The following is a 15,781-nucleotide window of genomic DNA, read 5'->3' as shown; positions in this document are numbered from 1 at the left end:
TACAATGCAACACTGTTATAAGGAACTATGGCTAATACGGTTTATGACACAGGGGCTGCAGGAGTGTAACTGATTTCTAGTGCTAACGCGCTGGTTGTCGTTCCGGGTTGTCAGGTCACCACTGATGTAACTTACAATTTGTTAACTAAGCGCAGAAAGCATTATTAAGGTTAAGGAATTTTATTTGGCAGTATTTTTATACAGACCATTGGATGCAGGATATAAGTGAATTGTGTGCATATGTGAATGTGACACCGAATTGCATAGAATGATACAGCATGGAAACAGACATTTGGTCCAATACTTTACATGAGCCTTCATTGGCCTAATTCCCTCTTATGTCTCTCTATTCCCTTCTTCCTCATTTATTGCATCAAAGTTCCTCATTTTGCTTCTGTGAATGGCCACTGGGAGGCATGGCAACGGTAGCTCTGGGTGATGTGTTTAACAATTTATTTAAATTTCCTCATCAGCCATACAGATGTGCTGGCTAAGCAAAATTGCTGATGTAAACCCAGATCCTTCCAATTACATGCTTCTGATTCTTGAACCAAGTACATTGTTTTCCCCTATTTTGGTGCTGGAAAATCTGCTACGACTACTACTGTGTGTGTTTGTCTGTCTGAGTGTGATCTCGTGCCCCAGGCTTGCAATTGAGTTTGTAGCGTGTTGTGAGAAAACACAGCAGTATTGCAAAGGCGACTCAAGCACCAGCTTTGACTTGAAACATTTACAATTGTTATGTGAATGTAATGATTGAAGTAGGTTCATTAACTATAAATGCTATCCAAAGATCATTTTTGACAGGAAAAATGTCGGCAAATGTGGAATTTTGTATTTTGTATACAGAAAGGTGCTACAAACAGCCATGAAGGCAATTTATGTGAAGGAATCTTGGTAAGGAAAATGAGAGAAATTCCCTCTCTAGCTTTGTATTGATCTAATCTGGGACAGAACTTTGATTAGCTGTATTCGATGTTTTAATGTATTTGACATGTATATAATTAACAAATATTAGGTTACGAAGGGCAGTAAATTCACGATGTAGATTATTGACTTAATGTAATGGTGTCTCACAATCACCCTTCTGTACTCTAATCTTCCCAGCTTGCGCATCCACAGAATCTAATAATAATTTGTAATGCTGATCATGAGCAGATGGAGTCTGCAAATCCTTTGTAAGTAATGATCTTCAAGGTTGTAAATGGTTTATGTTATCTTTATACATAACCAGGCAAACGCATCAACTGATAGTGTTGAATTGTGCAGGACTTTCATAGAGGGATTTATTGAGTGCTGATATGAAAACAGTTAGGCTTTGTGCAAAATAATGTATTTCAAGTGTGACGTGCTATTGTGTGAAGGAAGGCAAATTCAATCAGTTTAGGAGTTAGAAAGTTATTTTAACAGATGTTTATTTTAACAGATGGTTACTTTAATAGACGTACATCTTCCATAGCAAGGTGTTAGATTGTAACATTCTGTAATAAGCTAAAAGCTAGATCTTTGTTGGAAAAACTTTTAAACTTTGTTAATGTTATTAAGAGTCATAGAAGTGACAGTGGGACTATAACAAATCTAGGTCTCGAACCATCTGTGTGTGTGCATCAGCAGCTAGTCTGGACCTAAGCTCTCGGTGTCTCTGACTTCTGAATTATTTCCCCCTATTTTTTACTTGTTCTTTTTTTCCTTTTGTCTCTTTTCTCCCTCTTCAGCTTTCAAACTGCCCTTGTAAATTTAAATTAATGTGAGCTGCCAATATTACACCTTAATGCAAATTTACCCCACCCTAAAAAAACTAATTGATTTGACATTTCATTGTTATTTCACTGTATAGTACAGTAGAAGAGCAATAAATGTTTTATTTGAAGGGGGCCCACCAAATACTCTCTTAAAGTTACAGAATATTTGGTGGGCCTCCTTCATATAAAGCTCTTGAAAGTAGTTCCTGTGTTTTTTTCCCCCAAAGTTAGAGCTCTTAAAGGTTACTTTTAAGAGCTCCAACTGGAAAAAACAGGAATTCTTCAGATAATGTACATGGTGGAGGAAGCTGCAAAGAGGAAATGTAAAGATGACTGAAAAAGTCCTAAGAAAAAAAGATAAAGATTGTCAAAACCGTCTAATGTATGTCGCTCACATGTTTCGAGGAAGATAATATATTTCACAAAGCCACTGATGCGTCAGCCTGTCAGAATTAGTTAGTGCTATCACCTCTGAGAAAGAAGGTTGTGGGATCAAATCCCAGGTTGGGACTTTGAATCCACATAATCTTGGTGAAATTCGAATGCAGTCTTGGGGGTCGCTTCATTGCTGTCATTTGGATGGGATGTTAAACTTCTGTCCTGTCTGCCTGCTCAGGTGAACATTTAAGATTCCACAGCACTTCAAAACATGAAAGGAGTTTTCCCAGTACCCTGTTAAATCCAAGTTAAATTTGGTAATTCACTTCATGGAACATTACTGTGTGCAAATTTCGTGCGTTTGCCTACAAATACTCAGTCACTATACTTTATAGTAAACCCGTGAAGCGCTTTGAGACGTCCACACAGATGTTGTCAAACTGAGGCTGAATTTGTTTGCAATACTGAACACACCTAATTCGAAGAGGTTTGCCATTCGACCCTATCGAAAGATCAATTTACTGAGTTGAGGGTTGGATTCAACGTGTGGCTCATGAAAGCCCCTCTGCCCCTCTGCACTGTGAATGGGACTGAATGGTTTCAAGTTCAGACAAAAGAGTGGCGCTGAACAACACAGGAGCAAAACCCATTTTATTCAGGACCACAATGTCTATTTAATATTGCCCCCTGAATCAGAACTGTACTTCAAACTATTTTAAACTGGATTTATTCTACATTTTGTTGTGAGTTGTCAGCCTGGCTCAGTTTGTAGCATTCTTGTCTCTGAATCAGAAGTTGTGGATTCAAGAGCCATGTCAGAATTGGAACTTGTATGGTCTTAAGCTGACACCCTAATGCAATGCTAGGGATGTGCTGCAATGTTGGAGGTGCTGTCCTTTGGATGAGATGTTAAACCAAGGACCGCCTGCTTGTGCAGGTGACGTGAAGGATCCCATGACACTATTCGAAAAGAGAAAGGAGTTTCTCCCAGTGTCCCGGCGCACAATCTACCAAATAAAATTGTTCATTCACTGTATGGCTGTTTGTGGGACATTGCTGTGCTCGTATTGGCTGCATCATCATTCACCTGCAAGATACACAGTCACACCATTTTACAATATATCCTGTGAATCACTTTGAGACGTCCTCTTAACGTGAAAGGTGCTTTAACAAATGTAAGCATTACTATGCTTGTTATGTAACCATATAATTCCCTTTGCAGGATAACAAGAACATTGATAGAGCAGGATGGGACAAATTGGCGAGAAAAACTACCACCAATTCCAACAGTCCCTGTGTCTGCACAGCAGTATAGATGGGATGAAGCGTCTGCTTCCACTGCCAGAAATAAGACCCTTTCTACTGATCAAAAACAAATTAAATCAGACCAGGACCTAGGTATGAAACTGCTTATTTCACATATTGTTTACAACAATGTTTTTTATTGGATGTTTTGGTAATTGATTAAAACGTCTTCAACTTCAAGATCCTCACTCTTGTGTTCAAATCCATTAACTCGCTGGCACCTCACTACTTCTCTGACCTCCTCACTCCCCAATCCATCACCTGGCGCCTCTGCTCGATTGGCACTGGCCTCCTGCCTCACCATCGGAGGTCGTGTTTTCAGCCACTATGCTCCAAAACTCTGGAACACTCTCCTTTAATCCCTCTGCCTTGCCCCCTCTCCTCTTTCAAGTTGTTGTTGTTGCAAGTTGTTGTTGTCTTATAAAATTGGAAGTAGCTGCAGATAGGTGGGTAATGGAATTGCACCAATGGTTACATGAAGCATTGTCAAATGTGATTTTTTTCCCCCTCTCCCCTCTCATGCTCTTATAAACAATAGTCGCTGACTGGTAAGGAGAGATGCAAACTGTGCTTTTGGAGAGGGGAATGGATGAAGTAGTGCTGAAGGTGGGCAGTGATGTGGAGATGGAGGAAAACGGGTCAGGTCAGAGCCGGAATGAAAAGGGTTAAACAAAAAAACACTTGAGGACCTGCACAAACTCTGAGTTGGATTGGGGAACTAGAGAGGTTGATAGAGTCAGCATCCTGGGGTGAGGAGGCACTGACTGAAGTTGAGCAGAATAGCCTCAGTTTTGTTGACATTGAGTTGGAGAAAGTTATGGCTCATCTAGGACTTGATGCCTGAATAGGCAGCAGTCAGTCAGTCAGAACAACAGTAGTCTTTGAGTTGAGGGTATAGAAAGAAAATTAGATTTGGGCGTTGTCTGCATAGAATACAATAATACATAGATACATAACATTACATAAATTTCCTAATTGAATTTCTCACCAATAGTTTTTTTTATGTGCAATTCTTTCAGGTAAAAGCACAGAGGAGCTTTTTATTTCCTTGAAGACCGAAGGAAATAGTTTTGTGAAAAAGGCCCGATACAAGGAAGCTGTTGGAAAGTACAGCGAGTGCCTAAAACTGAAGCCCAATGAATGTGCAATTTACACAAACAGGTAACTACCTATAAATATATAACTTCACAGTATACAAAAGATTTGTTTTATTGCCACTACCTATTTATTCTTCAGTTACAGGAAATTTTCCTGAGGTTTGAACTCTTAAACCAGCAGTTGCCCAGCTTTCCAAAGCATCAAAACACCTTTTACTTCTTGCATTATGTGTGGGATGTTGATTTAAATGAAAAAGGTCTACAAGATTTACAGAGAAAATATAACAGTGGCCTCATAATTCTTTGCCAGTGATATACAATTTACTAATACATTCAAAAAAACAAGGAAAACCAAAGTGTTCCTTTGCATTTATAATTTTTAAAGAAAGTTTATACTACTTTGAAAGAAAAAACTTTTATTCAGCGAATGATATTGCTTCCCTTGCAACACCCCCATTTTGTGTCTATGCTTGAATCCAGAGCTGTTGCGTTGGTGTAGTTTACTAGAGCTTCCTACATGTTTCTCTGAGTGATTCTATTTGTTTGCATGGGAATCTGTTTCCTCAAATGAGATGCAAATCCAGAGGTGCCCAAGAAGAAATGATGATTGTTGGGTATTTACACATATGGGAGAAATTCTATTTACTAGTGGAAGTTTGGCTGCAGTATGCTTTATAGGAAACCCTGAAGTACTTTGATATATATTATACAATATATATATAATATATACTAGCTGTACCCGTTGTAGCTTGCAAACAAAGAATGCAATGTGGAATGTATATTGACACACAGACAGACATTTCATCTTTATACTCATCTGGGAGGACTACTGTGGAAGTTCTTTGTTCTTCAGTTTCATTTAGTGGGCCTTCTCTGTTCTGTGTAGTATTTTTACTTATACTTGAAAGGTTTGATTTTTTGCTTAGGCATCTTTATAATGATAAATATAAACATGTAATTTATAATCACTGGGACGTCCTCCCGACGTGAAAGGCACTTTTTTAAAAAAAAAAGTAATTTTGTTGCTGTTGCCACGGCTTAGCATTGTCTGTGTTCTTTATTTTGTTCCCGTTGCTACTTGGCTATTGTGTGCTCTGCGACACAGGATGGATGCCACAGTGCCATGGTCAGCTGGCCACAGCGCCACTTTGACTCGGCGGCCACCAGGTGTAACTGCAGTCAAAGACACAAAACTGAAATATATTTTAGGTCATAACTCATGAACAATAGGAGATACCCCAAAACAAATATGCCCATATCACTCCCAGATGAAAGACTTTCCAATGAAGAATAAATCATATTTCTACATCAATCGGTTATTGAGATCCTTCTTGAAGCACACACAGACAGATGTTTTATTAGTATGTATATATTATACATATTTTGGACTAGCTGGGGTTTTGGGTGTCTGCCCTGAACAAGTGGAGGTGTCCAGGAGAAGGAAATTGTTCCATTCACTGGGGCTCTGTCAACTGAGTTGTAATGAAATTGTCTGATTTTTGCAGTTCTCAAAAACATTACAACTGGTTTTAAGAATTTTTCAAAATTCTGTAAGATATTATGACTGTTTAAATGTAGGATCCCAGGAATTTCTGGCTATAGATGTATATTGTAAAAAAATATCCATATTGTTACATTGGTTCTTTTAGAGCCCTGTGTTACCTCAAGCTAAATCAGTATAAGAATGCTGAAGATGACTGCAGCTGTGCTCTGAAGCTGGAGCCTTCCAATGTAAAAGCTTTCTATCGAAGAGCTCTAGCCTACAAAGGGTTACAGGTGAGACATTTTATGTTTGTCTGAAAGATGATCAATTCAGTCACTTGCGAGAATATAATAATAGAATTTTACAGGACGCGTGGAGATCATTTCTGCCAATTGTGCCTGTACCGATACTCTGAAGAGAGCTACATTTCCACTCCCCTGCCCTTTCCATATCCATCCCCTTTTATAGCTGTTCAAATATTTGCCCATTTCCTATTAAAAATTTATTGATTTTGCTTTGACTACTGTTTCTGGTTCAGTAGGTTACTCGTGTCAAATGAGCACAAGTATTTTGAACAATTAAAATCATGTGGAATCCTGTAGTTTAGTGATTAGAGAACTCGAAAGCGAGAGGACTTGGGTTTGATTACCCCTGGAAAGCGATCCGCCAATCGACTAACAACTGGGTTCCTACTTAATACTAGGTAAACAGAGGTGTGCGGAATAAGGAAAGTTGCCTAACATTTCGCCCTGCCAGGAATCGAGCACAGGGCTCTCGCTTGCGAGGCGAGTGCTCTAACCACTGAGCTAATAATAACTTCTGCCACTCTGCCCCCACCCTCTGGAACTCCATCCTGCAGTCCCTCCACCTTGCACCCCTCCCTTGCCACCTTCAAGACCCATCTAAAGACCCTCCTCTTTGTCCGTGCTTTTGATCTCCCTGCTTCCCCCTCTGCCCGACACCGCCCCCCCATCTCTGGTCCGTAACTCTGTCCAGCGCATTGGGACGTCCCCCCGACGTGAAAAACACTTTACAAATGTAATTTTGTTGTTGTAGCTACAGGACTCCACTGAGATGGAGTGTAAACAGACGGAGTTTTAGATGTTAGGGTGCAAGAACTGAAGCTTGGCCATCGATGGTGGTGCGGAAAGTGTGGGGGACATGGAGAAAACCTGAAATTACTGCATTTTATTGATAGCAAATTGTACCATTTTATTAGTTGTTTCAAATCTGATTTAAAAAAAACACTTTGTTATAAGAATATAAGAAAACATGCAACAATTCAGCTTATCAACCCCATTTCTTCCACAGACCATACAAAAAATGCTATTATTCATTTAATTCTATCCATCTCTTGGGAAAGTTCTGCAAAGAAGCTGTCTGATCCTCTGTTAGAGCCAAACAAAAACTCTAGAATATTTATCCGTCTCCATTATTCATCCATCTTCACTGTCTCACCACAGACAATATTCCTCCTCTTCCTGGCTCCAACAGGACAGAAACTATTATGTCCCCTGGAGTATTCGTTTATTTGAGTCTGTACCTCCAATATCTCAAGGAGCTATCAGTCCAGTTTTTTGAAGGATATTATCAGTATTTAATCAAATAAATATGTTGCGCATATCTAGTGCTCTATTTTGTAACGGGTCGTGTTATTTCACATATAGCTCAATCTTTGGTGTTATAAAAAAATAACTAAATATGGTGTGTATGGTGGCATATCCCTTTTTGTATAGATTTCTTGGTGTGGTTTAGTTTTCATCATTTTTTTTCTAGAACTACACAGTTAGTATTGATGACCTCAATAAAGTCCTGAAGCTTGACTCGAACGTTGCTGAAGCTCAGAAGGAATTACAGGAGGTGTCCGAGCTTCTGAAAAAACAGAGATCAGCCAGTAGCCATGAAAAATCCAGGAAAAAGATCCAAATAGACGAGGTATTTGTTTCATTCTGAATAAGCTGACAGAACTTCAAAGCAGTGTTTGACTAGCTCGTATATAGGGATTGTTTTTACTCAGCCAGGTGTCTGACACATGAGGAAACCCATCACCATGCTTAAGAGTATCCAAACCAAACTGAGAATTCCATGCATCCCACCTACACATGGAAATTCCTGACAAATGTTGCAATGAAATGTGCACTCTCTTACCAGAGGGACAGATCCTGTTTACCTAATTTCGGAAAGTATTCAGCCCAGGTTGGCAAGTGTACATCTTGTGTTACAGTTCTACAGGTTTGATGTTTTTGCTAGAAAGTCTTGTCACCACACCACAATATTGCTACAGCTCAGAAGGAGCCACGCTTTTGGTCACATTTCCTCCTACCCAACCCCTTGGCTCCCACCTTCAGCTTGGGAGCTCACTCAGCATTGTCAAGCACTTTCTGAGATATCCTCATGATGTGAAAGGCACCATATGAATTATATAGAACGTATAATCTTTAGCTTACTTAAAAATAACTTCTACTTTATAAACTTCAAATTAGCTTGATGTTGTCACAGTTTGTATTAAACATTATCTTGTATTATATTTTTTATCATTTAAAGGTTGCTGATGGAGATGAAGAGGAGACTGGTCCCAAACAACAAGATGCCACTAAGCAAGTAGGTTCTGGGGATCCAACTGAAGATTTGCCATACATAAGAGAAGCCTTTGAAAATTCTCATTCACCATCAGAAAAAGGAGCACTTTTGAAGCCTACAAATGCTTATGAATTTGGCCAAGCCTTCAACGTGCTGAGGTCCAAGAAGGATTCAACTGCTTGTGCCGAACTGCTAAGAAATGTAGAACCAAAGGACCTACCGTTGATGATCACCAATAAACTGGAAAGTGATGCGTTCACCATGATTTTTCAGGCATTGGAAGGACACCTTTTACAGGAGGACCCCAATCGTGTGTATCAACATCTTATTCATCTGTGCAAAGTAGAACGGTTTAAGGTAGTTGTTGTTTCATTAACTAAAACTTCATTTTATTCTTTGGAATTAGTGTTGTATGGAACTTCTCAGTGCAATGAACACTATATTTATTGCATTTGGAGTTTTATTGAGTAGTTCAAACCTTCTTGACTTTCATCAGGCATGATCCAAGTTAGGTGGTATTCAAGTTAGGAGGAGTAAATGTACTGACATCACATATAAGAATAATACTTACATTTGATACAGCTACTTTCATGTCGCAAGGATTTCTATATAATATAATGATCGTTACATTTGATATAGTGCTTTATCACGTCTTCGAGACGTCTCAAAGGGCTTCACAGGATATACTTCAAAGTGTAATGATATATTTTTCTAGGCGAACATGGAACCAATTTGCACAAGCGATGGGCCACAAACAGCCATAAAGTGAATGACCGATTTTATTTGGGAAATTGTTGGCTGGGACAACAGGAGAAACTCCCTTCTCTTTTTGAAAAATGCCATAGGATCTTTATAACATTCCACCTGAACAGGCAGATGGAACCTCGGTTTCACTTCTTATCTGAAGGGGACACCTCCAATAATGCAACACATCAATTAGTGCTGTTTTGTCCTGTTTGGGTGGCAAACAATTCAGTATTCAATCAATCCATGAGTATTCTAAGTAATTTTGATTCAACTGTTGATACCAGATTGTTCTGAATCTTAAATGCCAATTGGCTCCAATCTAGGGCAGTTCTCTTTTGAAAAGATTATTCCAGATGGTGATGGCATTCCAAGCTGCACAACAATTTTGCAAAAATAAATGTGTATTTTTCATTCTCTTGTCAGAGATGATTAGATTTTGCTGGAGAATACAGTCATTTGTCAAAAATAGCAGAGTCTGAGCTGCAAATGAAGGTCAGAGGTCTGATTGTGCTGCTGAAGTATATTCAGCTGCAGATGCTCGCATTATCCTGCTTTGCATCACGCAGCTCCTGGTTTTATAATGCAGCAGTGACCAGGTGACCTTGTTCATGAAGCCTCTGTCAGTGCCTCACTGTAATGACCAGCAGGTGGTATGGAAGAGCAGTGCAGACTCAGTTGCTTCACTTTCCTCACTTTTTTTCTATGGGGGAAAAACACATTTTCTGATATAAATTATTTACAACTTACTAAATTGTGCTTTATTGTTAAAAGTCCACACTTTTTAAAAATACATTTTTCCTGGAGTTCTAACACACATTTAAGTCCGGTATATAAACTTAAGCTGAAGCGATGAACATTGTCAGCTGATTGAGTTTGCAATGTCCAATTGTTGACACACATGTAAGCAAGAATGTAAAGTTGTAATTTGTTCATCCAACCCAGGTTAAAATGGCAGTGAGTAAAGGCAGCACAGGTCTTGGCTGCACAGACAGCATCGCAAGTTTGAGTCAGTCTGGACTAAATTAGCTGATTTCAGCTGGGCAACTATTTGGGGTGCTACAATTGGGCTTCAGCACCTATGAGTTAGGGAGGGAGAAATGATCCAAGATTCCTGCTTGATTGCCATCGAGAGACACCTAATGGAAGTGACAAATGTGAATTTTAGGTGAGGACAGGATCAACTGTGATGCCATTGTGGTTGAATAGTGTGCAATTACACTCATTAAGATTCGTACATAAATAATGACTGCTCAGGCAAGTTAAGAGAGGAAGATGTACTCCAGCAGGAGAAGGGAGGCAAACTCCCTGAGGAGATGTTTTTAATGGGTTCCTATATAACTATTTTTTGTTTGTGTCTACAGGTGGTGTTGATGCTTCTAGGCAAAGAGGAAAAAGAACAAGTGCAACAACTCTTCAACAGTCTTTTACAAATGAAGAGTGACCTTTTCGCCCCTGAAGATATTCAAAATCTAGCAGAAAACTATGATATACAATCATAATTATTTTGCAGTAAATATAATTCAGATGTTTAAATTTAGAGGAGAATTAAAGCCACTGTAAACTGTATGGCTAATAAAGTAATCTATATTTTTCAATTTTCTCCCCCCCTTATATTTCGTGCCTCAATTAATAGCTCCATTACATTGTTAAGCTTGGGTCTCTTACAGCTATTTCCTCATCTCCCTCCTTGATTTTTTTAAACTAAAATGTAAGGTTTTAAAAAAATTGTTCTGTGAAAGCTGTTTTACTTTGCTTTACTCGTTAATTTATCAGGATTTACCAAACCTTATTGAATTATCAGTGCCCTAGTTCAAACTAACCAAACCCATTAATTCCGATCTTGGACTAAGTTACTATTGGAATTCAACATGAATATTTTGGCATTCCTACCGATAAATATAGTACAATAAGCATGGCCCCCAGGGGATATTTGTTATCACTACTTTCAACTCTATTCTACCTCTAGGAATGTAAGCAGTACAGCATTTTCATTTAAAAATTTTATACAAAGCTTCAAGTATCAGATATAGAAGTAATAGAAATTGGTTCTTGTGTCTCTGCAGTTCTTTTACTCAGGTTAGTGCTACAGCCTTTGTGTCCTTATCTATCCACAAACATTGACTTTGATCAAACAGGAACTAGGCTCAGCTAAGATGTGTATTTATTAACTCTTCAGCATGAGTGATTGAACCTTGAATTTTGAATGTAAAATATTAAATGCACTTAAACAGAATGCAATCTGTTTCTGTATGGATTATTTTATTGTTAAATTATTTCTAGTAACAACTTTTTGCCCTATAATGCATACCCCACGCATCAGGGAAATTTGCTTAAATCTATATTCACTTACCCATTAAAATAAACTGCACATTTCAATTTATTTTATTTCTGTTGCAGTCCCTGGGAATTTCTTCTGAAATAGCTGATACGCATACAGCAATGTAAAGATGCTCAGATAGAAGTGGTTTCCTGGATTACTAAATTACTGCATCATTGCTACTTACAAATGTACCACTTCTTGCATTGCTGGATTACCAAATCTAGCACTACTAACCTTTGCTGTAAATGTGCCTATAGTAATGAAATGATTTAACTTTAACTATTTAATATGAATGTAATGACATCTTAGTTGATGTAGGGGTTAAGAGTTGCAATACGGTGAGATCTTACCCTCAGGAAGTCAGTGGGAGACTAGACGAATTTGGCTGAGGGCATTAGCAGATCTGGTACTCTGATGATCCTTGCAAACATTAAAAGAATGGTATGAAAGAGGTAAAGGAAGAAAAATAAAATTAACAATTATATAATGCTTTTAATGTCAGGAGAATGTATGAAAGCACTTAACATTGCTGGCTGGGCAGCTGAGCTGGGGATGGAAGCCAAAGGGTTGTGTGGAGGGGAAAGATTACTGAAAGCTCAGTCCAGGAGATATATCTCATTCCCCTGCGTTTTCACCACATCCCTTTCATATTTTCATCCTTCAACCCCTTAACCAATTCCCTTGTAAGAAGTGGTAAATTGACTCTGCTTCAGTAGCCACTTGTGGCAACATGTTCCGCATCCTTGCAAAGGAAATGGAATAAAATGATGATTAATGTAGCACCAAACTGGCTGAGGCAGTTTCCTTGTGCTGTGACCACAGAAGTAACCCTCAGCTGCTGTGTGCCTCACAGTGTAGCACTGAGCAAAATCACCTGAGAGGGAATAGGTTTGAAGAAAAAAAATTGCATGCACCGCATGATGATAAGCCTTGTATTTAATATAGGACCTGCAGACATTTGCTGTAAAGTGTTGATGCATTTGAAGGCAAATGCAAGAGCTATGTCCCACAGACAAGACATGGGTGAATGACCAATTTACCCAGAGGATTGTTGGCCAGGGAGAAACTCCTTTAGCTTTTCCAGTAGTAAATGGTTATTTTTAACAATCATCTGACAAGACAGATGGGACCTTGCTACATCATCTCAGCCAAATGATAACACCTCTACCAATACAGTGCTACCCAAGTACAATGCTACACTACGAGCTCAACGGACCCAAGTGAGGTTTGAACCCACAACCTTTTGACCCAACGGCGAGAATGCTACCAACTAAGACATGCTTTGCAAGCTTTCTTATTTAATGCTGGTGCAAACCACTAACTGCCCGGTGGCAGCACACCTCGCTAAGTAAGTGGTTTCTTCCTATTCAGGCCCCACCATCCACTATTATTTTTGAATCTGAGGTGGACAGTGCTTATTTTGTACATTTTAGGCCTTGCATTGGGCTCTACCTTTTCTTCTTTGTTAGATATTTACTCCCCAGGGTCGATCTGCTGAACAGTGCTGAAATTCCCTCCCAACAAATATGCTTTTTAGCGCTCGTACAAGCATAGGCCACTTGGGCTGAATGACCTGCTTACAAGCCATATCATTCTATGTCATTCTATATAACATAACATGTAGGAGCAGGAGTAGGCCCTTCGAGCCTGCCCCGCCATTCCATCATGGCTGATTTTCTAATCAAACTCCAGCTAATATAAACTAACTCCGAGCTCTCTGGTCCTGTAAATTTTACCCATCGTGTGATTCTGTGACTGCTGTATCCTCCCTCCACTAACCTGATAAACTTTTGCAGAGTGCAACAAAAATGCACACAGCGTTAACAAAAAGAGGATTTTTTTCTGCAGCTTAATTACCCTCTTAATGAATTGTACTAAAATGGACTGAATTTGCATATACCTATTAGTCTGAATGCACAAGAGACAATTGCAGATGTTCAGAACCCTGATGTTAGTCAATTTAGCTGTAAGTTTGGTGTCTGCTTGACCACAGGTGGTACATTGAGAACAACATTCCCAATTGTGAGACCCAGACTTCTACCTAGACTTAGCATGTCAGACTATTTTGCTTTAGATTTTTAGATGATGGCAAACTCTTCAATTCAGCCTTGATTTGGAGCATTTTACTGCTCTTGACAATACCTTGATTTGAGACATCTTCCTGATGTGAAAGATGTTATATCAATGTAAATTGTATTATAAAAAAAACTTGCGTTTATATAGTGGCCTTAGAGTAGATAAACAATGTCTCAGAGGCTTCACAAAGACTGCTGGATGCTGAGTGAGGAAAGTGGGAGGTGACCGTAGGGACAGTCAAAGAGGAAGGAATTGAGGTTGAATTTAAAGACACAAGTGAGGCAAGACTGAGGGATACAGGGAGAGAGTTCCAGAGGCTAGGAGTGCAGTTGCTGAAGATTAGGGCACTGATAAAGGGATGGGGATGGCCATTTGGTGCCGACATACAAACTTAAAGATTTTTGTACAACTCTTGACTCTTAAAATTCTAAGCAAACTCAGACTGGGATTCCAGGGTCAGGGTTATACCCAGTGTCTTGTGATACCGGTTGCTCCTGGTATCTTCTCTCTCATTGCCCTCGCGTTGCTATATGCAGCACAGACTGAAATTTCAGCCCAAATGATACAACAACAACTTTCATTTATATAGCGCCCTCCACACCGGGCGGTGTCTCAGAGCCTTAACAATGGTGGAGCCCAAGACCGAGCCAGGGGGAGGGGGAAGGTGATCTAAGGCGCGGTCGAAGAGGAAGGTTTTCAGGCCGGCCTGAAGATGGGGAAGGAGGGGGAGAGGTGAAGGGGTTGAGGGAAGGGGTTCCAAAATTTGGGGGCATAGTGGCTGAAGGCATGGCCGCCGATGGTGGGGCGGAGGATTCGGGGGACACGGAGGAGGCCGGACCCAGTAGAGTGGAGGCAGCGGGTACTGCTGCGGGGAGAGAGGAAGTTAGAGGGATGGGGGGTGCCAAGGAATGGAGGGATTTAAACATAAATGTTGCTATAGGATAAAACCCAGGTAGAATTTTGGGCCTGTGATGCACTTAATTCCAACACAGTATTATAATAATAATAATCCTTGCTTTTGATATAGTGCTTTTCACGCCTTCTCGACGTCTCAAAGCGCTTCACAGAGTAGACTGTAAAGTGAATTGACCGTATATTTGTGGGCGAAACGCGGCAGCCAATTGCGCACAGCAGTGTCCCACAAACAGTCGTGGATTGAAAATGTCCAATTTACTTTTGTTTTGGAGGGATTAGGCGTGTGGAGTTAGGAAACTTGCCCGAGGTTTCGCCCTGTCTGTGTTCAGAGCATCCAGTTAGCAGATTGCATAGCAGATGCAGGAGCTGATTAATACTGTAACAATAATAATGCTTGCATTTGATATAGTGGCTTATCACATCGTCAAGACATCTCAAAGCACTTCACAGGATTTTATTATGAAGTGTGGTGACTGTGTATTTTGTAGATGAAATCGGCCACCAATTTGCACACAGCAATGTCACTTCAGGTCAAAGCAACTTAGCTTCAAAATACAAAGTCACTTTATAGAATTATACTTTGCAGTATATCACGTGAAGTGGTTTGAGACATTCTCTCGACATGAAAGGCAATATATCAAACACAGGGATTATTATTTATCTATTTACTCTCAATCAAGTGTGAATTTTCGGATAAATAAAATTGAATAATTTACAAGGCGCGGAGCCTCAGAGGAGAGTAACAAATGAACTGGAAGAGAAGATGACAGCAGGGGATGCAGGAAGAGTGTGATTTCAGTGGGGCATGCTTTTATTAACTTAAAGATTGATGGCAGCAAAGCCTGATGTTATGGCATCAATTTGTACAAAGAAGGACGTGGACATAATGCAATAATATCCAAGTTATGAAAATTGGTGTATGTGGGAGGTGGTAAAGGGCCTTTTTTTCGATCAAGAGAAGCCGTGTCATGACAAACTATGAGACCTCCCGGGGCAGAGAATTTTAATGGCTCTCTTTATTAAAGAATCTTGCACGTTAAAGCCTGTAAAAGGCTACAGTCCTGGAACTACGCCAGTGCTTTGTCCCCACATGAGCCACCCAAGTCTAATCCCACTCTGCTGCACGCTTTAATGTTCT

At 39.7% G+C, this 15,781-nt stretch overlaps 1 protein-coding gene across 3 annotated transcripts in view; it reads left to right on the top strand.

The window, feature by feature from the left end:
• The window catches only part of LOC103180739 (sperm-associated antigen 1), a 32,231-nt gene extending 20,666 nt beyond the window's left edge, over positions 1 to 11,565 (top strand). For all 3 annotated transcript variants that reach the window (XM_007896763.2, XM_007896760.2, XM_007896761.2), the window contains exons 14-19: positions 3,343 to 3,518; positions 4,445 to 4,586; positions 6,172 to 6,298; positions 7,782 to 7,940; positions 8,550 to 8,942; positions 10,694 to 11,565. In XM_007896763.2, the coding sequence (XP_007894954.2) occupies positions 3,343 to 3,518; positions 4,445 to 4,586; positions 6,172 to 6,298; positions 7,782 to 7,940; positions 8,550 to 8,942; positions 10,694 to 10,831 (1,135 nt within the window). In that variant the 3' untranslated portion in view covers positions 10,832 to 11,565. The remainder of the gene's footprint in view (positions 1 to 3,342; positions 3,519 to 4,444; positions 4,587 to 6,171; positions 6,299 to 7,781; positions 7,941 to 8,549; positions 8,943 to 10,693) is intronic.
• The last annotated feature ends 4,216 nt before the right edge of the window (positions 11,566 to 15,781 follow it).

The sequence above is a fragment of the Callorhinchus milii genome, unplaced genomic scaffold (assembly GCF_018977255.1).
Source record: "Callorhinchus milii isolate IMCB2004 unplaced genomic scaffold, IMCB_Cmil_1.0 Scaffold2, whole genome shotgun sequence".
NCBI classification, from domain to species: Eukaryota; Metazoa; Chordata; class Chondrichthyes; order Chimaeriformes; family Callorhinchidae; genus Callorhinchus; species Callorhinchus milii.
Note: the sequence above shows the minus strand (reverse complement) of the source record. Positions and strands in the feature narration are given on the sequence as shown.